The sequence below is a fragment of the Protobothrops mucrosquamatus genome, unplaced genomic scaffold, assembly GCF_001527695.2.
Source record: "Protobothrops mucrosquamatus isolate PMUCROS unplaced genomic scaffold, P.Mucros_1.0 scaffold300, whole genome shotgun sequence".
In the NCBI taxonomy this organism is placed as follows: Eukaryota; Metazoa; Chordata; class Lepidosauria; order Squamata; family Viperidae; genus Protobothrops; species Protobothrops mucrosquamatus.
Genome location: NW_015386643.1, coordinates 385,696 through 413,357, shown reverse-complemented (window position 1 = coordinate 413,357; position 27,662 = coordinate 385,696). Strand labels below are relative to the sequence as shown.

Below are 27,662 nucleotides of genomic sequence, written 5' to 3'. Positions count from 1 at the left end.
TCATATGCTGGAGAAATGGTCCTCAAATCTGGTGAAAATGCTGGTGAATGCCAGCATTCTAAAAAGCTCACAGCGCTGGTGTTCACTAGCATTTTTCCCTTTGGAAGGGATGCTTAATGACTGCAGCAGAGAGAGCTGGAATTGTGGTCGTTTAAAAAAGCTTAACAACCACAATTCCAGCAATAAACTCTTCACTCAACAACCGAGATTCTGGGGCCCAGCTGTGGTTGTATAAGTGGAGGACTATCTGTAAAGGCAGGATTGTCAATGTCTTGAACTTTGTGTGTATACATGTGCTTGTTTATGGAGGCTGGACATGATAGTCCAGCCGATCCAGAAAGAAAATAATGTGATGGAATTCACGCATCTTAGAATGAACAACCCAAAGCATTGTGTTGCTGTCTTTCTCTCTTAATGAAAAGACGAGAGAATGTGAGAAAAATGATGATTGAATCAAAAGGAAGTCATATCTTGATCTCTATAAAATTTGTGTTCATATGAGAACATTTCCCCTTACACAGTATTGTAAGAATCTTATATGAAAGTAGCCAGAGTCCTTCCTCACTCTTACTGAACTTTATGTCGTTGAAGACACATGGGAATGGTGGCCCAAACATGCTTTCTTTAGCATTTAGAGCAGAAGGTGCAAAATGCAACTGATAATTTTCACTGTAGTCACACTTTAACATTTAGGCACTTTTTTCTGTTTTTCCTCCGTGGCTGGGCTATGATTCTCTAATCCTATTTTGACCCACTGTGTCTTTTGGGTTTCAGGCCTCCTGGACACCATGCTCACCGCAGCAAGATGAATGGCTACTGCATGTTCAACAACATAGGCATTGCAGCGCAATATGCCCGACAGAAACTGGGGGTGGAGCGGTGAGTAGCTACGAAGAGACGAGATAACAGTTAAGGCTGTTTGTTGGACAGTTTGCCACAAGCGTGAGCCAATGTTCTTTGAGCTTCAGTTCCTCTGCATTATGTGGACTGGCTGATTGACTGATTGATTGATTGAGGATTAGCCAAGGTGTTGAATAAACACAAAGTGTTAGATATTTGAACAACTGGTGCTAGTCATTCCACACACTTCAGTTTTTTGAGGATGTGTCTCAGTGTCCAATTACAATCTGTTTCAGTCTTTCATTGAACATTTACTAAACAATCATTTCTGTTCTGTAACTGCCCCTAGAACTTCGAGTAGTGAAATCCATACTTGCGTCAGTGGTCATGACGATGCCATTGCTTTTATAAGGAATATTGGGAATAGTAATTTAGTGAGGAAGCTGAGATGTCTCCCAGCGCACCGTAGGACTCCAGTTCCCATGACTCCTTGAAGAGATGCTGTTAGCAGGATTGATGCCAGCTTACTTTTTCAGATGCTGCCTTTTATGTGCTTCCTTTTTCATTCATTACGTTTGCATTTTTTTCCTCTTCTAGGGTGCTTATCGTTGACTGGGATGTGCACCATGGGCAAGGCCTCCAATACCTCTTTGAGGAGAATCCCAGGTGCCTAATCAAGGGATGAGTTTTGTTTAGCCGGAGATCTTGGGACATTCTATAGTGGATGAGGAGAGTTGGCGAAAACAGAGCAAATCAGTTTGGGGTTGAATTCAGGCTGCACCCAGATTGGGTTCAGAGGGCTGGGGCTTGGCTAGTGGCTTTGTTTCTCTTTACTGCTGAATCTGCCGTGACTGCTTTTCCTAGCGTCCTTTATTTCTCCATCCATCGCTACGAAGGAGGGAATTTCTGGCCCCACCTTCCAGAATCTGACAGTCACGCAGTGGGCAGAGGTCGGGGAGAGGGCTACAACATCAACGTGCCCTGGAACCAGGTAGGGAAGAGTAGGGACTCTTCCCAGGTGGTAGGGACACGGTAGGCTGAGATTGCTGGGAGTGATCGTTTGGCAATTCTCCACTCTGGCTAAAGTTGCTTGAGAGCAGTTGCAAATGGAGCCATTTGGCTAGCTACCTAATATGGTTTCAGTATCCCAAATGACTCTCCCGACTGTACCAGGACCGGTTAGTATAGGCTCCAGTGCCACTGTGCTTCTCACAGCTAATAAACGAAGTTCACACATCACTCCAAACCTTGTTCTTGAAGTTCTTGAATAAGATAGCTGAGTTCACACTGAATGGTAAACCATCAAGTTTTCATTCACAAATGCAGTGTGCTTTTTCATTCATGGTAAATCAACCTCAAAATGGTTACATTGTGGTTTAGCATACTGGGGTTGTGGTTTAGTGGAGTACCTGAATCCAGCCGTTGCGTTTTAGAATTTAGAAATGAGCCCAGATTCAGAAGCCAGTTACAACCCATGACTACAGATATAGCTTGGTTTCTTTCTTACGATGGATTCACACATCACACTAAGTCAAAAACAAACAAGCAGAGGTTTTGGATCTGATTTCTTTTAGCATAGGTAATATCAGATCCATCAAAGTTTATGACCTGCCTTACTGTTCCTATGTTACATCAACAGTGGCTGTTCTCTTAGATAGAATGCCCATGTATGTGTGCATATAAAGATAATCCTTGGGGATTTGCTTTAAGCTCTTTTGATGTGTGTTTCTATCCCTTTAGACCGGAATGAGGGATGCTGACTACCTCTCTGCCTTTTTACATGTTCTACTACCAGTGGCCTTGGAGGTAAGCAACAAGGCATACAGCGTTTTGAAAATTTGGACAGTCCAACCTATTTCTTGATTTATTTTTTATTTGTATATTTATAATTGTCCAAAAGAGTAGTCCAGGATCATAAACAGCTTGTTGTAATCCAGGATCATATAATAGGAAATGCTGATGGGAGCATTTCTTAATCTTGTTGGATGATATGCTATTTAACAGTGTTAGTATGCTATTCAACAACTGGTCTTGACCCTCGTGTCTTCTTCTTTCTCTTGCTATAATATCTAAAATAGTAGGTTTTGTTCAAGCCAATGTTGATAAACCACACAAGTGAGATTGTGCAGAATTGGGAATTGTTTGTGTGGAATTTGTAGAATCATAGGGTTGGGATATATCTAGAGGTCATCTAGTCCAGCTTTCTGCTCGGTGTAGGATCCATTAGAGCAGTGGTCCCCAAACTTCGTGGTTTGGCAGCCTGGCTAGGGGAGAGAGGGGAACCGGGCTGCTTGAGCAGTAGGCCCATGCGCAGCTCGACTCATGCGAGCAGAGGGCTGATGTGCATATGCATGCACACGCAGCTCGACTAGTTGATCTGCGCATGCGCCAGCCCACCACTCATGCAACCCAGTTCCCTTTCCAGCCATGCAAGCTGTGAGCGCACACGTGTGTGCCGGCCTGCCACTCACGCGAGTCGAGCTGTGCGTGCGCATGCGTGCCACTCCACCAATGGAAATAGGCCATGGCCCGGTGGTGGGCCGCAGCCCAGGGTTGGGGACCCCTGCATTAGATGCTTAAAACCTCTTTTTTGTGCCATTCTGTTTTTCTGGCTGAAAGCTCTTTTTATAGCCTGTATAAATTTGGGGATATCATTGTCATCTGTTTGAGTTGTATGATCTGCCCAAAATCTTTGCAAAATTTTCTTCTTGCTTCATGGAGCAGAAATTCAATGAAGTCAGCATTCTCCTCTCCTCCTCTATCCACTGTAGTCCTCTAAGGCAGCTTCATTCTCTTGTCATGTCATAATTACAAAAACTAAGTAGCACTTCAGCGGGCATTGTTCTATATAAAAGTATCGCATAACAAACAATTCTTAGCATAGAGCTAGTGTTGTTCTTGAATCATGGGAATTCCCTGTTATTTGTTCTGTTGGCTTCCCAATTGGATATTTTATTCTTGCTCTACTGTACTCTGTTTGCAGTTCCAACCCCAGATGGTCCTGGTTGCTGCGGGTTTTGATGCCGTAATTGGTGACCCTAAGGTAAGATGACTTTTATGTTCCCTGCAGTGTTTCTCAGCAATTTTTAGATGTTATAATCTATTTTCTTGCTCTCCTCCTGGCACCCCAGATTAAAGTCACAGTTATGTTCTGGAGCAGGGATAGGCAACCTTTATAGAATCAGGTACCATGGAGATCTAGGGTAAAGAAATAGACCAGGCAGAAATGAGCCAAGGCTAATGTTAATTGGAATTCAATAAAAAATTAATTCAGTCATTAATTTGATTATTCTTGGTGCTTTTAACAAATTCCTCTTTGTCACATTAAAACTGTAATTCAATGGCAACTCACACACATGCGACAACTTAGGTATTTACAACAGCTTCCAACAGCTCATTTAGTGACTGTTCACAGTTACAAGGGCACTGAAAAAAGTGGCATGACTGCTTTTCACACTTCCGACCATTGCAGCATCTCCATAGTCACATGATCAAAATTCAGAAGCTTGGCAACTGACTCATATTATGACAGTTCTCAGGTTGCCCAATTTTGTGCCACCATTTGCACAATACGTCGCACCATTATCAAGGTCTTAAAAAATTTAATATGATGTTTTATTTTGAGAATTTCGGATTATATTACATTGATTGTTTGATGGTTTTATATTCTGTAAATATGGAAGTAAAATTGTCACTGCTGTTATACTTTTATTATGTCTGGCCTTATGGCTGTAATAAACAGATTGATTGATATTATGACAGTTGTAGTGTCCCAGGGTCATGTGATCCCCTTTTGGGACCGTCTGACAAGCAAAGTCAATGGGAAGCCAGGTTCACTGAACAACCATGTTACTAATTTAACAACTGCAGTGATTCACTTCACACACGGGTGTCAAACTCGATTGCGTATCATGATGTATTGTGACATTTTTTTGCCTTTGTGGAGCTGGGGTGGACATGGCCTGTGCGCGACGCACCCGGCCCATACTCCTGACTTAGCAACTCTTGCAAGAAAGGACATAATAGGAGAAAACTCACTTAACTGTCTTCTTGATAAATACGCTTGATCAATTTTGCAAGAAAAATAAGAATGATTAATAGCTAATCTTTTTGGAAGGTGTTTTTTTTTTAACCATTTTTAACCCCCTGTCCTGCTTATAAGACCTCCAGGTTATTGTAAGAGGAATAAAATGAGGTTGTACGTCTAATCATGCCTTTATGTATGGTATGGTAACTGATGGCAGCTTTGATGAATAATTTGATGAAGTAGACTGGCTGCCCACCTAAGACCGTCCCTGAAGCCGCAGGTGGTTTACTGAGAATGAGGGCTGGATGCACCTGACTTAGAAAGAGGGCTTTGAAGTGTGGGACTGCCTTAGAGCAGACATGTCAAACACAAGATCCGGGGGCCGGATGCGGCCTGCGAAGTGGTTTCATGTGGCCCGCGAAGCCATCCTGGAAACAGTGAGGGAACGGCCCCCACTGCCTTGGCCCTGGCCCAGGCCAGCCGGGAGCCAATGTACAATTTTGTGGTGGCCATCTATGCTGAAACGCATTCAGTCTTAACTCCACAAGGCCGTCTGGAAACAGCGAGGAACCAGCCCCCTGGGTGCATGCTGGGGAGGTGTCACCCTTTGTGAGGAATGAAGAAATGGACCATGCCTTGGCGCTTGCCCCGGTCCCACCCCCTTCTGCCAGAGACCCTCAGATCTGTCCCACTCCTGCCCAGGCCCCCACAGGAACCTTTGACGCGAACGATATAGAACTGGCCATGCCCACCCAGTAGGCCACACCCACTCCATCCACGCCCACCCAGTAGGCCGCACCCACCCTGGCCACAGCCACTCGCCCCCCCGAGGGCAACCGCAATGCTGATGCGGCCCTCAATGAAATTGAGTTTGACACCCCTGCCGTAGAGCTTCGATTAGACAATGCAGAAACAGCTCCACCAGCCTTGAGGACCAAGGTCTTTTCCATTCCCATTTCTCTTGTCACAGCCTTAGAGATGCTTCCAGAAGTCTGCTACGGTAGAAGTAACATGTCTGACGTCTTGCTTTTTTTTTCATTTCATTTAATGTATCTCCTCTCTGATTCATGCCTGGCTCCCTTTTCCAAAAGTAAGTCAGGAGAGTGAAATTGATTAACCTTTGTCCCCCACCCCAGGGGGAGATGGCTGCCACCCCAGCATGCTTTGCTCAACTGACACACCTGTTAAAGTCACTGGCTGGAGGCAAGCTGATCTTATCTCTGGAGGTGGGTGACTTTCTGCTTTTGGGCTGGGGCTGGGGGTGGGCCGTCTCTTAAGGAAGCCACCTAGCTCCTCTCCTTTCACCTGCACAGGGTGGGTATAATCTCCAGTCTTTGGCAGAGGGAACCTGCACGGTCCTTAAGACTCTTCTAGGAGACCCCTGCCCGCTGATGGAATCACCTTTCCTCCCATGTAGCAGGTAAGAATGACATTGGCTCCTGAGCATTCAATTGGAGCTCCCCGCTGCCTGGTGCTTTTAGAATCAACGCATTGGGCCAAATCCAACCTTCCCCTCTGAGCAGAAGTCTAACTAAAGCAACTTCTTTTCCTCCTGTCAGTGCTCTCAGCTCAGTGTCTCAGACCATTGCAGTTCATAGCAAGTATTGGAAGAACCTACGGAGGATCAGTGAGTGAACGTAGCTCTCTTTTTCCCATTCCTCAAAAGCAAGTAATCGGGGGCACCTTTCCTCTCAATTCTTTTCTACTTGGATTGGCTGTCAGACAATCGGGACTGCTTAAGACACTCGGTGAATCTTTTCTCTGCCTCTTCCACGCAATTCAGGTGCCGATGTGCCTCAGGAAGATGGCAAGCTCAGTGTAGCTTGGCCGTCAGCCAGCCCTGTCTCTGTAGCTGATACCCTCTCCAGGTCAGCAGCTGAACTGATACAGCCTCAGCCGCCTTCTTGCACGGGGCTAGTCTATGATGAGAAAATGATGGAGCACTACAATATGTGGGACAGGTAAGAATTTCAGATACAGGTTAGGTTTGTTGAAAGGAAGGTTTCCATCCTCTCTCTATGTATAATGTATACATGTGGTTTTGCATCAGCTGGTATAGTAGAATAAAATGCAAACCAAGAACCAGCTGGTAAAGAAAATGTTTTTGAACACACATAGAGCACTTGTTCCCCACTAAGTCACCACTGTTGATAACTCCGCTTCTGATTGGGTTTCTTTCAAGGGAACATCTAATTACGAGGGCAATTCAGAAATAAACCTCCATTTGGTTACCCATGACAGACACCCGCAGATACAGAACTTTTATTATACGCATTAGAAAACTACAACATTACATTACTTTTTGACATAATCACCATTCAAATTGAGGCACTTGTCATAACGTCTTACAAGGTTTGAAATTCCTTAATCATAGTCACTTGGCACCAAATCTGGACTAGGGGGGAGGGTGATCAAAAACATCCCAACGGAACTGCTTCAAAAGTTCTTGGGTGTGTCTAGCGGTGTGCGGGCGAGCATTATCGTGAACCAACACCACACTGGACGTGGTGCCATAGAAAATCCCGCCAAATGTGAAGACGCCAAAGGAGTACTGCTAGTGAAGTTCCTGGAGCGTGGTTCGACTATCAGTTCAGATGTCTACTGTGAAACGTTACGAAAACTCAGACGAGCCATCCATAACAAGTGTCGGGGCATGCTGACTTCCGGCATGGTGTTGGTTCACGATAATGCTCGCCCGCATAGCATACCGCTAGACCAGGGGTAGGCAACCTTGGCTCTTTTATGACTCGTGGACTTCAACTCCCAGAATTCCTGAGCCAGCCAGGCTGAGGGGAAAGGGAAAGATTTGCAAGCTGAGCCATGCTGGCTCAGGAATTCTGAGAGTTGAAGTCCACGAGTCATAAAAGAGCCAAGGTTGCCTACCCCTGCGCTAGACACACCCAAGAACTTTTGAAGCAGTTCCGTTGGGATGTTTTTGATCAGCCCCCCCCCAGCCCAGATTTGGTGCCGAGCAAAGACATTATGACAAGTGCCTCAATTTGAATGGCGATTATGTCGAAAAGTAATGTAATGTTGTAGTTTTCCAATGTGTATAATAAAAGTTCTGTATCTGTGAGTGTCTGTCATTGATAACCAAACGAAGGTTTATTTCCAAATTACCCTCATATTTTTGGAAACACAGACTTTAAGGGCTATGCTTTTCTAAGACTATGATATTATCATAATGATATTATCAAATGATTCAGCCACATGGCCTCCAAGCAGATTTGAGACCTAGGTGTGAGTCTGTTCTTAAGGTTTTTGGAAGGGCAGAGGATTTCCCCATATAAATGCTCCTTAGGAATCGTGACTTTCTGTCATTCTTAGTTTCTTACCTTTCTTTTGTAGCCATCATCCAGAGCTGCCTCAGAGAGTATCCAGGATCTTCCAGCGCCACAGGGAGCTGCATCTGACAGAAAGGTGCTGCCGGATCCCAGCCCGTCTTGCCTCTGAAGAAGAACTACAAATGTGCCACAGGTTCTGACGAGTTTAATTCCAACAGTCTTTTCAACAACAGGGAGAAGGGCGGGAGGTCTCGCAAAATAGAGTTGGGAGTGATACCCATCTGTGATGCCCAAAGCTTCACATTCTTCTTCTCTCTCTTTTTTAATATAAAGAGGGAGCGGGGTCCATATTACAGTGTTCTCCCAACCAGATGCCCTCTAGAGGCATTGGGCTTTTTAGACCTGCTGACAGAATTGTAGGGGTTGTGAAGGCCAACCTGTTCAGCAGACATCCAGACGAGAAAGGCTGCTTCATTGCCTCTTCTCCTCTCTGCAGCCTGGCTTATGTGGAGACATTGAAGTCCACAGCCACCATGAAGCCCCGTGACCTGCATCGCCAGGGGGACCAGTACAATTCTGTCTACATCTGTGCCAGCTCCTATGTGTGTGCCCGGTTGGCAGCTGGATCCGCATTCAGCGCAGTAGAGGCTGTGCTCTCTGGGAAGGTAAATGCCAGGGCAGAGAAAGAGCAGCAGTTAATTCAGCTGGTCTGCTACAGATGATCTCCTTTTATCCAGTTGCTTTCCTAGGGCCTTTGGGACAGGCCTGCCTCTAGCGAATGGCATGTTCTGCAGATCCCTTTTAGCTTGGTAGAAATTGTCTGCCCAGGTGCCATTGCTGTCCTGAATTTCAATCCTGCACTGATCCCCCAGTGTTTCTTTTTCTGGGGCCTTAGACTCAAAATGCTGTGGCCATTGTCCGCCCGCCAGGACACCATGCTGAATCAGATACTGCCTGTGGCTTCTGCTTCTTCAATTCAGTGGCTTTAGCAGCACGCCATGCCCAGCGCCTGGCCCAGAGGCCGTTGAGGTAAATATGCTCCGTAAGAACATGACGTTTTGTTTGACTAATTAAAGCAGATTTAGTTCTTTAATTTTGTTCCCCAAGAGGTCTCCTGAGAGTGGGGGAGTGTAATTCCAAGAGCTCCATAATAGTTAACGTATATTTTTATTGAACTGAATCAGGGAGTTTAGTTTACTGATCTAATTTTGGTTTTATTCCTCAGGGTTATGATACTAGACTGGGATGTTCACCATGGCAATGGAACACAGCACATATTTGAAAAGGATCCCAGGTGCTATATATAATGTTTTCCCCATTTGAAGAAATATATCCTATAGAATAGGGAATCAGGGTTTTTTTTCCCCTGACCAGCTAGAGGTCACTGTTATGGATCAGTTTTTACCAAGGGACATTTTAAAATATTCTACAGTAACACTCTTCCTCATTCATCCCCTTTTCATAATCAAAATAGTTTTTTGAGACATGAAATAACACAAGTATATTAAAACAGGGAAGGGAAATTAGACCCTGGAACCAATTTTCCCCCATGCTTGAACTAAAGCAAAGGACAAAATTAAACACGCTTGTGGTGCTTGCGTTAATTTTGATGCATGCTCAGATTGAAAAGAGACTCCTCATCATTTTTTAATTTTAAATACATGCAGAATTGTTTGGCTGAAAAAGCCTCCATCCTTCCTTATAAAATTCCAGAAATATAGCCAATATCATGATGCATGTCTCCAAACAGGAATAGAGGGTTAAATTGCAAAAAATTGACACGGGTTTCTAGCTCCCAATTGTTGAATAAAATGGATCTTCTGCTCTTCTGGCTTTTAACTTTGGCAGTTGAAATAAAGATAACTTTTGGGGGAAAACTAGTAATAGATTTCTGTATGGAAAAGCTATATGTTCAATTCTCCTGTTAACACAAAAATCTGGCTGTGATTGTGTTCACAAGACATACCTAGCAAGAGAAGTAGTGTATCATCTGAAGATCAGTCAGTGCTGTGTTAGAAAGATTTAGTTTAATTCCCAAACTGTCCCTTATTGTTTCTCCCTGCCAAATGTACAATCCAAAATAGTTAAACCTCTTTTTTCATTGCTAGCAGAGAGTAGCTGGATCCTTCTAGGATCTGTCTTCCTCCCTCCCTCGTCACTGCAGTATCTAGGAGGCCATAAAAAATGGTAGCTCTCTGACTCGGGATCTGGAATAACTGGCTGCTGGAACAAAAAGATTAGTGTTACTTAAAATAACATCAGACTCAGCAGCTTTGTTGTGACTACAGGTGGCAAATACTCAAGAGATGTTCTGCTGCTTAATTTAGATAGATAGGTTAGGTAAGCAGGCAGGCAGGCAGCGCGCAGGGAGGGAGGGAGGGAGAGAGACTGACTGACTGACAGATAATGGATGATAGATAGATAGATAGATAGATAGATAGATAGATAGATAGATAGATAGATAGATAGATAGATAGACAGACAGATACAGAGATACAGAGATACAGAGATATAGAGATAATAGATGGATGATAGACAGACAGACAGATAGGAAAGGATAGGAAAGGAAAGGATAAGATAAAATAAAATAAGATAAGGCAGGCAGACATTGTCCTTCAACTTCTTGAAGCCATTGTCCCATGAAGAGTTCAGAATTTTAATGGAGGGAGAAAAGGAAAGAAGGAAGAATAGAGTCTAAATATGTACTTGTGACCTGTAGTTCCTAGGCATCTCGATTCGGAGCTGGCAAGGCCTTTGCCCCTGCGTCTTCTTTTCTGATCACCTTTCCCTTCCCTTCTAGTGTTTTGTACATCTCCCTCCATCGGTATGACAATGGCACTTTCTTCCCCACTTCTGAGGATGCAGATTATGACCGAGTGGGTGTGGGGCCTGGTGAAGGCTTCACCCTTAACGTGCCTTGGAACTGTTCCCGGATGGGAGACTCTGAGTATCTGGCAGCCTTCCATCAGATCGTCATGCCTGTTGGCTATGAGGTAGGCCGTGAATAGTCATGATGGGAAATTTAGGAGTGGCTTGAACGGTGCCATTACAGCAGTTGCTAGATGTGATAAAAGAGAACGGAAAAACAACAAGGACAGGGTGGTGGTGGCAGAGGTAGCTATTGAATGTTATTTATTTATTTAATCAAATTTATATGGCCATCTATCTCATACAAGTGACTTTGGGTGGTGTACAACAAAAACAACAATGAAAACATTCTACAGAGATATCCAAGGCATTTAGAGGCCAAACAGTCTTTTGCAGGGAAATGCAAAAATTAAGATTCCTTGTCACTGATCTAGAGATTGTAGGCATGTTCCATTTGGCTAGCTCAGGGGTAGGCAACCTCGGCTCTTTTATGACTCATGGACTTCAACTCCCAGAATTCCTGAGTCAGCATGGCTCAGCTTGCAAACCTCTCCCTTTCCCCTCAGCCTGGCTGCCTCAGGAATTCTGGGAGTTGAAGTCCATGAGTCATAAAAGAGCCGAGGTTGCCTACCCCTGGGCTAGGGTAACTGGGTGGCCACTAGGTAGGTTCTGTTACAGTTCTCAAGAATCCAACCCATCCTGGCGTATCTTTGGGGATTCTGGGACTTTCTAATTGAAGTATCTGAAGAGAACCGAGCTGCTTGCGCCTGGCCTCCCAAGTGGTACAAAGGGCTGGCTGGGCAAGGGGGTAAGCTAACAGGAAAAGCGGAGGGTTCAATCACAACGTGTGCTTTTTCTAGTTCAACCCGGAGCTGGTCCTGGTGTCGGCTGGTTTTGATGCTGCTCGAGGAGACCCATTGGGGAGGTGTCTCGTGACCCCGGAATGCTACGCCCACATGACCCACCTCCTCCTGGGTTTGGCAGGAGGGAAAGTAGCCGTTGTCCTAGAGGTAGGTCAGACGTCTGCCTTTATTACCTGGCAGAGCTGTGCTTGTGAGCCAGGGAGCTACTTTTGAGCATGAGTAAGTAACACAGAGTGAGAAATCACGAGGAAGTTGGACCTGGAATCCAGTGGGGGTGAAAATGACTTGAGGAGGGAGTTTCAAGAGGAAAAAAAAACCCCGAGTATTCTTCTCCACTCCTTTTTGTTGTTGTTGTTGTTGTTGTTCTCCATTTTAAAGCAAGAAAAGGGCCACTGTAGCTGCCATACAGTTGCATGGGGACAGACATTCCCGTTCCTATGAGGAATCGTTCATTTGAATACAATTTTGAATGGCATTTGAAAACAATTTTGTTGCGAGGAAGGGGAAGGAAGGCCTCCAGCCCTAATGCTGCCGCCCAGCCCTGACATGAACCTTTTCATTCACTGTCATTTTAAATGAAGCAGAAGCCAGCAAGCTATAAAGCACCAGGTTCTTATGTCAGCACTGTGTACTAGAATGCCTTTGGGCTCCATATGGGCTCCAAAAGGCTGTCACTCTGTGCTTTATCTGGAAGGAGGGGGACCTGCTGAGACAGCAAAGATTAAAGTGGGACGGACTATCCTGGAAAAGCTTCCGAAGCTACCAGGAAGCAGCATCCCCTCAAGCTTGTCATCTGTTCAATTGGAGCGTAAGAGTCTGGCCATAATGGCCAGCACAGTTGCCATTGTGAAACTCTTTTATGAGAAGGCCCACAACATATTCTCAAGAGTTGCCAATCTCAAAGTTTATGGGGAAAAAATCTAAAAATTACTTTAGCAACCTCCTATAAGGAAAACCTCTATAAGATGTTTTATAGGTGGCACCTCCCTCCCACAAGATTAGCACGAATGAATAAGGGGAAATCCTCGATATGCTGGAAGTGTGGAGAGACCGTTGGGAATTACTACCACATGTGGCAATGCCCAAAGGCACAAAAATTTTGGAATTTATTAAAGAAATGGCTGGAAGAAATTTTGCTAATAGATATAGAGGTCCAACCGGATTTTTTTTTTATTGGGAATTATAGAAAGAAAATATAAGAAAGATACAAATTATTTATTACTGCATATAGTAACAGCGGCACGAATAGCCTTCGCTCAAAAATGGAAAGAGAAAGATACTCCAACCGAAGAGGAAATATTATTGAAAATCCTCAATTGCGCAGAAATGGATAGACTCACATTGGAACTCAAGGATAAAAGTGAAACTAAGTACTACAAAATCTGGGAACAATTTTATGATTGGATAGACAATAAGAGGGTAGCCAAGACAAATGTATAGTGTTAGAATAAAATATAGATTATAGACAAATGTATATTTAAAAGATAAATAAATATACAGAAATAAGGGGAAAAGTGTTAATATTATGTTATAAATAGCGAGCAAAGCTCAAGAACTATATGTCTATATGAGTACTAATATTACTGTAAAGTGACGGAAGATGTATGGAACCAGTGACATCATATCTATGTCCAATGTGTTTTTAATTTTGTATTATTAATAAAAAAAAAATTTAAAAAAAGAGTTGCCAATCTGTCTACAGAGGTCATCCACCTCGCAGTAATAAGTATAGTAACAGTAATTGGGACAAGGAACCTCCGTTGCTAAGTGATGTAGTCAGAAAGTGTGACATCACGTGACTGCACCAGCTTACGATGGTAGTTCTGGCGGTCCCAGTTGCCCTCGTTAGGCAAATCTCATGCAGTTGCAGCATCCTGCTGTTACATGATCGCCATTTGCAACCTTCTGCTGGATTCCCCAGTCAGAAGCTGGCAGGGAAGGTTACAAATGACAGTCCTACAGTACGACTGGGGCACATTGCGATAGCTACAGTGATGAGGATCTGTTGTAAGTCCCCATCACTCAGTGCTCTTGTAACTTTGAACAATTGCTGAAGAAGCGGATTGCCTGTATGTGAATTGTGAGTGCTCAAGCCCTATGTTAATTGCCATTCTTATTCCCTTTCCTTGTTCCCTCTCTTTCTTGTGAACACACAGCAACCATAATCTTCCATCCTTCACCAATAGGCAATATTTGGTGTTAAGTTGAAGCCCCCAAGTGTGATCGGTAGCTTATGTTCCCTGGAGAGGCTGAGTTGCCTTTGCTGTCTGGAAGCACAGACCTGAGGACTAGAAACCTGCTGTTTCTGTTTTAGATTACAATGAAGATTTTTTACAGTAGCAGCTGTGTTCTTGCATGCCAATCTGCACATTAGGCTGGTACCAATTACTTTAATGTCAGAGTAATGATGGGGTTTTTTTTTACTCTTTCAGGGTGGCTACAACCTAGAATCTATCTCAGAGTCCATGACTATGTGCACGCGCAGCCTCCTGGGGGATCCTCCACCCCCACTCGGACGCCTAAAGCCCCCCCATCTGAGTGCCCTGCAGTCATTGGCCCGTGTCGCTGCTGTGCACCGTAAATATTGGGCAAGCCTCCGACTGGAAGGTGAATAATTCTGTTCTATCTAAAGTATCTCTGTTCTGTCTGGGCTGACGCTCTTCATAACAACTGCTGCAACCTGGTGGCTGTGGACCAAAAGAAAATCTGCAATTCACCTCTTACTGTGAAGCTGTAGTATCAGTATTTCTCATAGTTTGCCCCCACTTCTGTTTCATAAGGGGCTAATACTATTGAATCATGCATTTGGGGCGCTTGTAAAATGGGAATGTGCCACAGTCTTGTGCAGAATGAACCACAGGCAGCCGGAATAAGGCAACAAGAGCATGGGGGTTTTATGAGGGAGCCTGTGAATTATAGAGTAGGCCAATTGTGTGGGGCTTGTGTAGTTTTCTGGCTGAGAGGTTGTGTGCTTCCTTGTTTTCCACACACACAGTCTAAATAGAGATATGGAAGCTTACAGCAATAGCAGACTTCCTGATCAAATGACCAGCTAGAGCAGACATGTCAAACTTGCGATGTCATGTGATGTCGCGCGATGTATCGGAGCTTTTTCCCCATTGCCGGCAATGGGGTGGGCGCGGTTTCTTCATGATGCATCTGGCCCGCGGGCCGGCAGTTTGACACCCCTGAGCTAGAGGGTGGAGTAATTTCTTAGCTAGGAGCTTATTCTCAAAGGGTATTCTTTAGACGGGGGCGGAGCAAAGCAGAAGAAGGGAGTTTTGGAGACAATTTAGCAGGGGAAAGAACAAACTCAGATTCTGCCAAAAGGAAAGTGCAGTTGTGTGACTTGCAAGGCATGTGTCTTTTTACCAGAAGAGCTTGTTTTTTTTTACACCTCCGGGCTTGTCTCTTTGCTGGAGAGGAAGGTAAAAGGATTGGAGGCCAGCCTTTCTCCTTTTAAGGCTCACCAAGGTGAAGATTGCATAAATAGTGTTCAGAGAGAAGGCAAAAAGAATGAATTTCTGAGGACAAGAGGCCCCGGAAGTTAATTTTCATAGGGAGGCTGGATGGTCAGGTGTCTGCTATAGTGAATAGAGAATTGGACTGCGTTATTTATATACTAGTTGCCTTCAGCTCAGACCAGTGGGGTTACTAACCCAAGGCCACATCTGACCTTGGAGAAGCATGCAAGGAGCCTAAACTCCAAGAAGTGCACAGGCAGAATTAAATTATTGTCTCTCCTTGGAATTGATCCCGATGGTTCCAATGTTAGTAATTTGGTCTTATATTGTCTGGGGGATGGCTCCCCCTATATTACTTCTCAGGTTTCTAAATTTCTTTTAAGAGCTGTAACTATTAGAGGAGAACGTTGTAATTCCCTTTAGCCAAGGCTTCTGGTGCTTAATTGTTTGTGATCATATTTTCTTGTGTTTTTTTTTTGTTGCATTTGCATTATGGTCTGTGACCGCAATAAAAATTATTATTATTATAACTCCAAGAAGTGGCAAAAGTGGGGGGGGGGGTTTTCCATTAAAACAGTCCCCAACCTTTTTTGGCACCTGGGATCTGTTTCCTGGAAAAAACAATTTCCACAGACGGGGGGGGGGGGGGAGGGCACAACCTAGATCCCTCACATGCGCAATTTACAATAAGGTTCACGCTTCTGTGAGAAGTAATGCCTGATCATCTGAGATGTAGCTGAGGTGGTGATGCTAGCACTGAGGAGTGGCTGCAGATACAGATGAAGTTTGCTTGCTTGCTCACTCATCTGCCTGCCTCTCACCTCCAATATGTGGTTCCTAACAGGCCACAGACCAGTACCGGTCCGTGGCCCGGGATTGGGGACCCCTGCATTAAAATACATTTGATATTCACAGCCATAGCACCAAGGTTTTTCAATTCGATTCAAGTCGAGGTTCGATGTTAATGCTTCATTCTACTGCAACAGAGGAAGTGGGCCTTTTCTTTTCTTTTTCCCTTCTCCAGCTCACTTTTCTTCCCCCTTTTCCCTCCCCACTGTGTCCTACTATCTGCTTTTCTATTTTTGTATTTTATTCTATAATCTAATAAAACGTTAAAAAAAATTTTTTTTAAAAAAATACAATTGATATTCACAGCCTATAGCAGACATGTCAAACACAAGGCCCGGGGGCCGGATGTGGCCCGTGAAGTGGTTTCATGTGGCCCACGAAGCCATCCTGGAAACAGTGAGGGAACGGCCCCTGCTGCCTTGGCCCTGGCCCAGGCCAGCCAGGAGCCAATGTACAATTTTGTGATGGCCATCTTGGCACTTGCCCCGGTCCCACCCCCTTCTGCCAGAGACCCTCAGACCTGTCCCACTCCTGCCCAGGCCCCATAGGCCCCCTTGAGCGAATGATGTAGAACTGGCCACGCCCACCCAGTAGGCCACACCCACTCTGTCCATGCCCACCCAGTAGGCTGCACCCACTCTGGCCACACCCACCCGCCGCCCTCCCAGGGCAACCGCAATGCTGATGGGACCCTCAGTGAAATTGAGTTTGACACCCCTGGCCTATAGCATCAAGGCCTTTCAATTTGATGTTTGTGGGTGCCTAGCAACTATACAGTGTAGGACAAGAATGATAGAGATTGGTTGAATTTCTGCTGATGTCGCAAAACACTCTTCCCTACATAATACTGTCACGGGGATGAGCTGGAGCAGAACAGGGCCAAGAACGCTGGGGAGGGAATGGAAGAGACCTGATGTAAGAATTTAGACAAGAGGAAATAGGATGAAGTCAGGGAAGAAGCAGGGGAATAAGGGCGCAAATAACAGCCCCTAAAGGGAGGTTGGAGTTGGTATGGAGTGCCCGTCCGTTTAGTAACTCTGGGGATTCACGTTCCCAGCTTTTTCATTCCCATCGTTTTAACTAAGCATCTGAAAGGTGACTTTTGTTTTCCTCCCCAGTGCCTGCTACCCTGTGGGAAAAGCCCAGGACTCGAGCTGGGAAGGAAACTCCCATTCCACATGAAATTCCTGATCCGGCCCCTCAGGAGTTGCTCCAAAGCCCTGTAGCTCAGTCTGTGGAAGCTATAAGTGATGCCGTGGCGGGCCTGGGCTCCCTCCAGCTAGAAGACAATCTCATGGAAGAGGGCGAGACGGCTTCGAGTTCTCTCTCTCCTGATTCTAGCCCAGTGGGTGAAGAAACTCAACCCAAAGTTGGTGGATCCCCTAAGGAAGCGGAGCCAGCAGAGGAGGCACCAAGGGAAGGCGTATCGGCAGAGGGCTTCTCTGCTGAAGTAATGGCTCCTGACAAAGAAGTGAGTACCACCGCTTTTTTTCTTTATAGATCATGGGTTTTCCAGGCTGCTTTTCTCTTTTAGGGAATATTTTTCGCATCGGCTTGTACCTTTGCGAAGCTACGGCTGTTGCAAAGCAATTGAGGGCTTGTGTGAAAGATTGTGCATTCAGTCCCCGTGTGTTCCAGCTCAGGCTTCCTGGCCTCTCCACGGATCGTGTCGAGAATTGATTTAGGAATGTTAATGTTGCTTCATATTAAAGAGAAAGATAGGTAGCCCTGGGAATGCTTACCCTTCTCATTGTCTGAAGAGCTCACAATTAACCTAATGGACTGAGAAGAATAAACCAAACTACTCTGCATCTGTGATTTCTTCCTGTTTCCCCCCCCCCCCCCACTCCCTGCATAGGAAACTCTTGTTTTCATTTTTCCCTAGTTGCCTAACTTGGTTCCATGTCAGTGATTCTCTTAATTTAAAATAAAGTAACATCTTATTTTGAGTAGCATTCACTTGAGAATCTCTGCCTGTTAGCAACCTCTTTGCATATCAGGGTCCCTAACTCCTGGTCTGCAAGCGGTGGGCGAGCATGCGAAGCTTTATTTGCACATGCGCAGGAGCTAGGTTGTACACGGAAAACCATCCCCTCCGCTCCTCACTGCCACCGCTGCTGCCGATCCTTGGAGCCAGAAAGGTTGGGGAATGGCTGTGTTAGACTACAATTCCCATTACAGCCAAGATTTTTTGGTGATGCTGTATGGCAGGGGTCGCCAACCCCCGGTCTGTAGACCGGTAGTGGACCGCAGCATGCCAGCAACGGGTCCGCACAAACAAGCAAAGACCCATTCACGGGATGCAGGCAGCACACAAAACCACGCCCCCTCCGGTCCGCAGAAAAACCTCTCTCCACATAACCAGTCCCTGGTGTCCACAAGGTTGGGGACCTCTGCAGTATGGGAGAATGGAAGTCATAGTTCACATTTAAAGGAACTAAAGCTGATTTAGATGATAGTGTTTAACCAAAGGAAGCTCATTTCAGAATTCAGATGGTAAAAACTGCTCGACCCAATTGAAATATTTAAACTATCAAAGTTGGAAAGAGATCACAGAGGAGATAGTTAAGCCTCTTTCCCCTGACTCCTGTTGCCCTTTTGCCTTCAGCAAGACCGGCCCTGTTCATGAGAACAGTAGATACAGAAGCTGCATCTCTGCTATAAAATAACTACCTTTCAAGGACTTCTGAAAAATACCACCTCATATCATCTCAATCACCCTCTCTTCTTTCCTCTTACCTTCATCCAGGCCAGCCTGCAGCATCACCGCAGAATCAACATTGAGGTTGTCCTGTTGGATGAAGCAGCAGGAGGCTGTTCTTCGTTTGACAAGCAGCTTGGGGAAGGTGGGGCCGACAGTGTGAGTATTGGGAAGGGAGGAGATTGTTGGGAAGAGATCGGGACTAGATTTCTTGAGTCTGGAGAAAGTTGTGTTTGATAGAACTGCAACAGCATGTCAGTGGCCTAAGGAAGTGTGAGCAGCATGTTTGGCTTCCAGTCTCCTTGGAAAAGCCTTGAGTACTTATATGAGTCTTTCAGCTAGAGACGGAGGAGTCTATATAGAGTGAAAGTGATTTTACGTGGGTGGGATATACCTCCATATGGACATCAGCAAAGATTTCAGGAATGTTCCTGTGACGTGCAAGGTGTTAGAGGACAGAGAATCCATGTTGCTAGTTCTAGAATTAAATCTAGTTAAAGCCTGACTTCAGAATTAACACAGAGGTAATAAAAGAAGTGGTCCTTCAATGGTACATGCAAGTCCTATCAAATCTAATCAGATTCTGAATTAAAAGGAGGAGGATGATAGAAGCGCCTGGGGATTATTTAACAACCCGGAGAGCTGAAGATGCACAACGGGGAATTTCTGAGTTTAGCAAAAGTTTCAGAACGGGGAAGGGGGGGGGAGCCTAACTTGAAGAGATAAAGTCAAGGCGTGGATGTCAGGATAGAGGGATTCTTCTGCTATTTCTTTCCAGGGGCTCTTTTATGCCGTGACTCCCTTACCCTGGTGCCCCCACCTCAGCTCAGTGCTGCCTGTGCCTCCTGTGGGCTTGAATGTGTTGGAGCCTTGTGCAGAATGTGGTAGTGAGATGGAGAACTGGGTTTGTCTGGTGTGCTATAAGGTAAGGAATACCAGTCCTGGAATTGCAGCTTTGGGGTTAGCGGCTAGAAGTGGTTAGGTTTTGATAGACCCAGAGCCAATAATGACTCTCCCTGTTCTTGAAGGAAGCGTACTTAATAGCTTAGGGTGGGTAATTTTTTGGTGGACAGAGGCTATCCTCCAACCAATTTGCAGTCTCTGCTACACAGAGTATTACAGCTGATGGAGCAGTAATGCAACAATATCATCAAAGGGAGCTGCCTTTTCAGTTCATTCTCTATTTTGTTTTCCATACATAGTGCTAAATCTGATGGCATATGATGCCTTTTTTCTTTAGTTTCCCAGCCAAATTGGCAGAAACTCATACCAACTTTGAGAGCTCTCTGGAGTAAAAAAAGAACTGATTATGCACAAAGTGCTCATGCTTTAAGGCGGCTCTTGGTATTCCAATAATATTTTCTTCTGGAGTTGCTAATTTTGAGTTCTTGCTCTGGGGGCTCATTGTCTCTATGGCAGGCAAGGAGAAGTTCCTCCATGTGCTCTTGGCCAGGAGCTATTTTAGTGATTTCATTGACCTTCCTCTATCATCTTTCAGTTGACTGGCTTCAGTGGAATACTCAACAGCTGTGTTTGTTCGCCACCATTACTTTCTTTCCTGTAATATTGTCCATTTGCTTTGTGGGGAGCATGCCTTCCAGTAAACTGAAGACCAACCCCCTGCTCAGGCAGGAAACCCTATACCATTTCAGACAAATGTCTGTCCAGTCTCCTCTTAAAAACTTCCAGTGTTGGAGCATTCACCACTTCTGGAGGCAGGTTGTTCCACTGGTTAATTGTTCTGTCAGGAAGTTTCTCCTTAGTTCTAGGTTGCTTCTCTCCTTGATTAGTTTCCACCCGTTGCTTCTTGTCCTGCCTTCAGGTGCCTTGGAGAACAGCTTGACTCCCTCTTCTTGTGGCAGCCCCTAAGATATTGGAACACTGCTTTTATTTTATTTTATTTATTTTATTTTTATTTTTATTTTTATTTTTATTTTATTATTATTTTATTTATTAAATTTATATCCGGCCCAGCTCCCCAATAAGGCATCTGTGGGTGGAAATCGTGACATCCTAGATCTGTGCCTTTAATGTTTCACCCTGCCCTCCTGAAATACTCTATTCCTTTCAGGTCTGTTGTGGACGCTACATTAATCAACATATGCTGGATCACAATAAGGAATCTGGGCATCCACTGGTACTTAGCTTTGCAGATCTCTCTGCTTGGTGCTATGACTGCCAAGCCTATATCCATCACCCAGTGAGTAGTAATTCCTTCTCCTCCTCCTCCCCAAATTTAATATTGAACTGCACATCTGAGGATCATATGAGAGAAATGCAACATTTTCTTCTTTCATTGGCCATCAAGATTGTCAGTTATGCAGAGTTTATCGTATTTTATTGCATGTGGGAAGCATAGGAAGTAATTACGGAGCATGATTTAGGGGAACCTTTTCAACTCTGGTGTGCTCCAGAAGGGTTTGGATTGCAACACCAGGACATTCAACTAGTTGTTATCCAATAGATCTGGAGCATCATGTTGGGGAAGGAGGGAGGAATCCCTTTAGGAAAACCTTCTTAGTGTTTTGAGGAGACAGAGTTTTAAGTCAGTATATCTTGGATGTTTGGCAGGCATAGCCCAGCCACATATGACATAGATTTTTCAGTTTCCTTCCGGTTTTGTGCTTTTGGGACATGTTGGACTCTAAGTCCCATCATCCCTGGCCGGCACATCAGTAAAACGCTTGATTAGGGAAGCCTTTAGATTGCTTTTTAGATTGATAATCGTTTTAAGGACATTGAACTTAGACCACAAATAGGGAAACTAGTTCACTCTCAGTCATAGAAGTTTACCCGGGGGCGGGGGGGGAGTTTTGGGCTAGTCCAGTGGTGGCGAACCTATGGCACGGGTGCCAGAGGCGGCACTCAGACCCCTCTCTGTGGGCACGCGCGCCATCACCCCAATCCTAAGCCTTCAGCTAGGTCAGTGGTGGCAAACCTATGGCATGGGTGCCAGAGGTGGCACTCAGAGCCCTCTCTGTGGGCACGCGCGCTGTCGCCCCAGTCCTAGGCCTTCAGCTGGGTTTTATAAAACCTTTTCGCTTTAGGCCTCTGCCGCCGTGTACAAAAAAAAAAGGTTCAATCAATCAGTCAATTTCAACTTCTTGTGGGGAAAAAAAAAGATCTTGCAAAGTTGGAATTGATTGATTGAACATTTTAGTCCCACCCAGTCTGCCGTTAACACCACAGCCATGCCCACCCAATGGGCCATACCCACCAAATTGGCTACACCCACCCAATGGGCCACACCCACCCAATGGCCACACCCACCTGGCACCTGACGATGCATAAATGGGTTTTGGGTTGCAGTTTGGGCACTCAGCCTCTAAAAGATTTGCCATCACTGAGCTAGGTTTTATAAAACCTTTTCGCTTTAGGCCTCCGCCGCCGTGTACAAAAAAAAAAAAGGTTCAATCAATCAGTCAATTTCAACTTCTCGCGGGCAAAAAAAAAGATCTTGCAAAGTTGGAATTGATTGATTGAACTTTTTAGTCCCACCCAGTCTGCTGTTACCATCGCAGCCATGCCTACCCAATGGGCCACGCCCACCCGGCACCCAACGATGCATAAGTGGGTTTTAGGTTGCAGTTTGGGTACTCGGTCCCTAAAAGGTTCGCCATCACTGGGCTAGTCTCATGGTCATATAAGAGGAGCAAAATAATTATGTGTATTGCTTTAAATGAAAGGCTGGGTGTAAAGACAAATAAATATCCAGTAATATCTATAGGAGACCTTGCTCTTAGGAGAGAGGCATTGCCCCCCACCCTCTTTTATACAAGTAGCAAAGCAGCTTATCTTCTTGTAAGAAAGAGCATTAAGCAAATGGCTGGTGTGGAATGGATTTCCTTTTACTGGTAATGGTGTCATTTGTTATTTGGGGTAAAATACAGACTAATGTTGATGGAAGAAGGGGGACAAACTGAACAGCTGAGTAAAACTTCATGCCAACAAATTCAAAGTGCTAAGGGCCACACAATATGGGACATACATAGGATTTTATTTATCACAGTGCAAGAGTCAGAATTTGAAAAAGAAAATGGCTGCTGGGGAAGGAAAGAATACATTTCTCTGGGCACTGTGATTCAAGGGGAAAGTTCCTTCTATACATTGTGTTGGGGAGAAAGGAAAAAATGGAAGGCAATATTTCTGAATGGCTTGCAGTTGTCCCCTAGGTCAGGGGTCCCCAACCCCCGGTCCGTGGACCAGTACCGGGCCACAGCATGCCAGCAACCAGGCCGCACAAACAAGCAAAGCCCCATCCACGAGATGCAGGCAGCACACAAACCACGCACCCTCCGGTCCACGGAACAACCTCTCTCCACGGAACCTGTCTAAATTCAGAAATCTCACAAATACATAACTCTGTCTCTCAGCTTTACCAACCCTAAGGCTGTTACATTAGTCTCCCTAAAGAGAAAAACACAGGGTGGATGGCCGAGTCCAAGTACTGATGCTCAGTGTGAGTTTCTTTTTCTTCAGGTCCTTCTTGAAGCCAAGTGCCAGGCTCACAAGCTGAAGTTTGGAGTGGACATGCACCTATCTTCCTAAGGTGACTTTGTCCAGAGGGAAGTCCTAAGATTGAATGCTGCACAATCAACCATCATTTGACCTCACTGAACTGAATCCGAGGCTTAAAGGGCTCTTTGTGCCAAAAATAGCCAGCAATCATCAATTGCAATACCACCAGCAGCCATAAATCAACCACCAGCACCCTCACTGCTTCCACTAAGACAAAGAATGTCCTCTTCTGGTCCAATCCACGAAGAGGAATAATCAAATGTTAGCGCACTAAGGATATCTTTGCTTCCAGTCAGAAGTACTTTGCTTTCTTCAATGCTGAAGAAATACCCTGCCAATTTTTTTTTTACTAAAGGGACAAGGGACTCGCTTTTCCAGTGTCTGATTGTGCAAGACTGCATTTCCTCTCTACATTACTGTATATTCCTCTAAAACATCTCTCCTCCATGTTGCAGTGTTTTCTGGCTCTGTTGGGAAAAGCCTATGTCGATTTTAAAATAATCGGCAAGACATTGGAGTGAACGAGAGACAATTCCTTTTGAGGTTAGCGTGGGATGTGATGAGTGGGATGTGATGGTTTCCCTTTGTTAAGGATCTGCGTTGCAATTTTAAGACCAGGTTCACACAGTGTATATGCCTGTATGGGTAAAAGAGAGAAAGGAAAATCTCCATTTCCACACAAAGCAGGCTAACCTGAGCCACAACAGCCAAACCACTGATTATGATGAGTCGTGACACTTCTAGAATGGTATTTGAACCACTATGGCAAACCCTGCATTTATGTGCAGGTAAACCAGAGAATGGCCTGTTGCCAAAGAGAATGTGAGAATTGGGCTTTGATAGCTTTAGTGGAAATAACTTGGTGTAGTTGTCTTATTAAGCAAGGAGTTAGGGTGGCCTTCCTTAGGGATGAGCTCCTGTCCTTGGCAAATGACTGGGGAAAGATTGGAATAGATTCCCTGGCCACGTCCGAGGTGGTAGGGCTGTGAGGGTGGGGTGGCTTAGGTGTACAAGAGGAAAGCCTTCGAGCTTCTCTTCTGTCAAGCTAAATAGTGATCAGGAGGGGAAAAATAATATTTGGGAATTGGTAACCACACCTCGTCTTTAAATAAGAGCAGCCAGTGTGGTGCCATTCAGGTTTTTGGTTTATAGCTTCCATTGTCCTTGATTATGTTAGTTGGGTTGAATGCCATGTCCAAAGCCTCTAGAGAGGACCAGTTTGCTTCCTGCTCCGAAAGCTGATGGAGAAAAAGGGTATTTGTTGAAAAAAGTTAATGGGGGAGGGTGGCAAGAAGAAAGATGAGCGGGAAGGGATCACTGTCTGTTTGAAAGAAGAGCATCAACGTCCACACGAGGGTGCATCATTTTCCAGGGCCGGCCCTGGTGGTTTGGGGGAGGGGTTATGGGTATTAACAGGGTTGATATTGAAACTTGGAGAACGTTTAGTTGGATTGTAGCCTTCACTTAAAAAAAACACGTTTGTATGCTTCTCTGCTTGATTTGTACCCTTTCTAATTCAAATAAAGTGCATCTTTGCCTGCAATTGTATATGTGGGTGTATTTAGGGATGGATCTGTATTTAGAGGGGTCTTGGAGGAGAGAGAAGTGCATTGTTAAGCTTTTCAGGGTGGGACTGATGTGTCCTCATTCCAGGATTCAGCTCAGCTTGTGGTTGCCGTGTTGAGTTTATCCTGGCCTCACTTTCTGCCAGTACCTACGTCCTCACAATTTCCTATAACAGGTATGCATTTCAAAAAGATACTGTAGGCCCAATAAGGAGAGTCTGGTGGTATATTGGTCACAGTACTGAATTAAAAGTAGGAAATCCAGGTTCTTAGGCACAGAAACCACCTGGCTGATTTTGGGCCAGTCACCTGCTCAGCTCTGATTCATATCAGACTGCAGCAAGTTGGCTGATAAACAAAAACTCCTTTGTCACATCATGCACTGATAGCTTTGCTGTAAGAACTAGGAGAGCACGGTGCAAAAGCTGAGAGGCTTTGCAACTTTGTGGGACAAATGCTAAGAAAAACAACAGCAGCCACATGACGGATCCATCGAGCATTTGGGAAGCATTAGTCCCTTTCCCTTGTTCCCTTTCCTTGTGGCCTAAATTGCTAGATGATTCATTGGATCTGTTCAATCTATTTGTTTATGACACAACCACAAAAAATTACTGTTGATAATTATCTGTCCCCTATGATTTGTTTGGCAGCCTGCCCCAGCATTTTCTGATAGGCAAGAATGGATGAGCATTAGCCGTCATCTGTTTTCCTGCCGGCTGATGCAGTCTGCTGAGGATCTACCTTCTGCTAATGGCAGCAGACAACCAATAGATTGCAAGGATAGTTGGGGCGGGGACAGAGATAAAGATAACTGGCCAGTAGAAAAACTGGGTGGATTCCATGTAATTTAGGGGTGGCATTTTTGTCTGAAGGCCACAGACTACTCACTTTTATATAATGTGCAATCACGTCTCTGAACATTTTCTCTTCGTAGATAGCTTTTCTCTCTTGCTTGTTTTTAATTCCCTCATCCCACCACAATCTCTACACATTTTCTTCCCAATGTCTGCATACATTTTCATTCCTGAATCTCCCCTTTTGGTCTGACCCATCCAACTAATGTTAACAAATTTACTTTTCTCTGATCTCAGTGTTCTTCTCTCCACTCTTCTCAATTGCCATAGTTCGTAGAGTTCCTGTTTTCTTGAGAAAACACAGTATAGTAAAGGTATCTCAGATGCTGGTGGGCTGAGCAATATGGCACTTGTAGAGTGGGCCCGCGAGCAGCCATAGCCCTTATTGATTTGTTTGGAGGGAAAGCTTTGCTCCGATAATAATGATAATTTTCTTTAATTCAGCAAACCTTGAGTTTTCCTTGAGCATGTATATTTCTCAGGTGCCTTGTTTATGCTCCTGTTCCATTGACACTTAACATTCACTAGAGGGAGTAGATTTCAAATTCATTGTATATAGGGAGCTTTAAGCATTCTAAGCATTTCTCAGTAATGCATTCAAAAATCCTCTAAAGTATTTAAGAATTATCATATCACCTCTACGTTGCAAACGAAAGAAACAGAAAGATGCTGCCTACCTCATTGCCCCTGAATTTCTGGCAGAAAAAAAAAATGCAAGTTAGATTAGCCCCTAGTCTTTTAGGTATAGTTCTCACTACAGCGGGTAAGTCTATATTGACATATATGCCTATATATCAGCGGAGGTGGCAGAAAACTTGGCTGAATGCCCTTGTCAGAGCAGAGCAGCAGATGGCCGAGCTGCAACCCATCTCCCTTATTCCCCCTGTGTGTGACGTATCACACAAGCTGTGAATGTGAAGTGGTATAGTCCAGGCAGGGGTAATCACTGCTTCAGCAAACTGACCTACAGCAGTTCTGGATATTAATGGACTGTATCAGTATCCAAGCACTTGCCTACAAGGTGCTTGCTGCCTCCTTCTGGAAGTGGCTAATTCCTTCCCTGGCATTTGCACGCCTGTAACTCATGCCTGGTGAGAAGAGGAGAAAGGGGACCCCGTTTCTACCCCCTCCTCTCCTAGTTCTATCAAGCCAGAGCACAATTTAGCAGTGGAGAACTGGTCAACCTCGGCATTCATCCTCTTGTGTGGAAGATGAATTGGGCAGCAGATGCTCTGAATCCAGCCCTACTCTGTCCTAGTGGCTCTTGCTCAGAAAGACAGAGGGAGAGGAAGGGGCAAGGCCAGTGGGCATTTGGCCAAGTGGCTGCTTCTGTCTCCCAGGCAGGAGAAGTAAGAAGCAGTGTAGAGAAGGATGAGCTTGGCAAAGGAAAGAAACCAATTCCCTTCCCCCCTCCCTCACAGCACCCAGCAAAAGGAGAAAGCCAATCTTGGAGAAGGAGGCAATGTAGCACTGCTCCCCCCTTCCTCCATTAACATCAGTGGAGGAGTGCCCAGACTGCAGAGGAAAAAAGCTCACCCCAGGAGATCCCTACAAGGAACGGGGGGGGGGGGACTCTGCTGCCAGATTCCAGGGGTGGAGAACCTGACAACTCGGTGGAGAAGTGGAGCTGCTGGAGCAGAGGTATGCAGAGCTTTTTCCCCAAAGGAGGAGGAGCTGAGCAAAGGAAAGGAGAGTTGCCAGAGAAGGGAGGCATCAACTGACTTCAGGTGTGAACGCTCTGGTAGGATTTGGCTCCTGGGAGAAAGAGAAAGAAAAGCACTTCTTGCAGAAGGACACTTGCGGCAGGTCCCTCAAAGGAGACGTGGACC

The 27,662-nt window shown here is 45.1% G+C and overlaps 1 protein-coding gene across 1 annotated transcript in view; it reads left to right on the top strand.

Annotated features, from left to right (window-relative positions):
* Window positions 1-24,947, top strand: part of HDAC6 (histone deacetylase 6) — a 37,416-nt gene extending 12,469 nt beyond the window's left edge. Inside the window, exons 8-28 of the mRNA XM_015814949.1 lie at window positions 775-879; window positions 1,438-1,506; window positions 1,705-1,831; window positions 2,581-2,646; window positions 3,824-3,883; window positions 6,004-6,093; window positions 6,181-6,287; window positions 6,427-6,494; window positions 6,651-6,828; window positions 8,216-8,344; window positions 8,648-8,816; window positions 9,047-9,180; window positions 9,377-9,445; window positions 10,952-11,144; window positions 11,880-12,029; window positions 14,315-14,489; window positions 17,314-17,666; window positions 18,945-19,055; window positions 19,675-19,821; window positions 20,968-21,096; window positions 23,376-24,947. Coding sequence (XP_015670435.1) covers window positions 775-879; window positions 1,438-1,506; window positions 1,705-1,831; window positions 2,581-2,646; window positions 3,824-3,883; window positions 6,004-6,093; window positions 6,181-6,287; window positions 6,427-6,494; window positions 6,651-6,828; window positions 8,216-8,344; window positions 8,648-8,816; window positions 9,047-9,180; window positions 9,377-9,445; window positions 10,952-11,144; window positions 11,880-12,029; window positions 14,315-14,489; window positions 17,314-17,666; window positions 18,945-19,055; window positions 19,675-19,821; window positions 20,968-21,096; window positions 23,376-23,444 — 2,698 coding nt within the window. The 3' untranslated portion in view covers window positions 23,445-24,947. The remainder of the gene's footprint in view (window positions 1-774; window positions 880-1,437; window positions 1,507-1,704; window positions 1,832-2,580; window positions 2,647-3,823; window positions 3,884-6,003; window positions 6,094-6,180; window positions 6,288-6,426; window positions 6,495-6,650; window positions 6,829-8,215; window positions 8,345-8,647; window positions 8,817-9,046; window positions 9,181-9,376; window positions 9,446-10,951; window positions 11,145-11,879; window positions 12,030-14,314; window positions 14,490-17,313; window positions 17,667-18,944; window positions 19,056-19,674; window positions 19,822-20,967; window positions 21,097-23,375) is intronic.
* The last annotated feature ends 2,715 nt before the right edge of the window (window positions 24,948-27,662 follow it).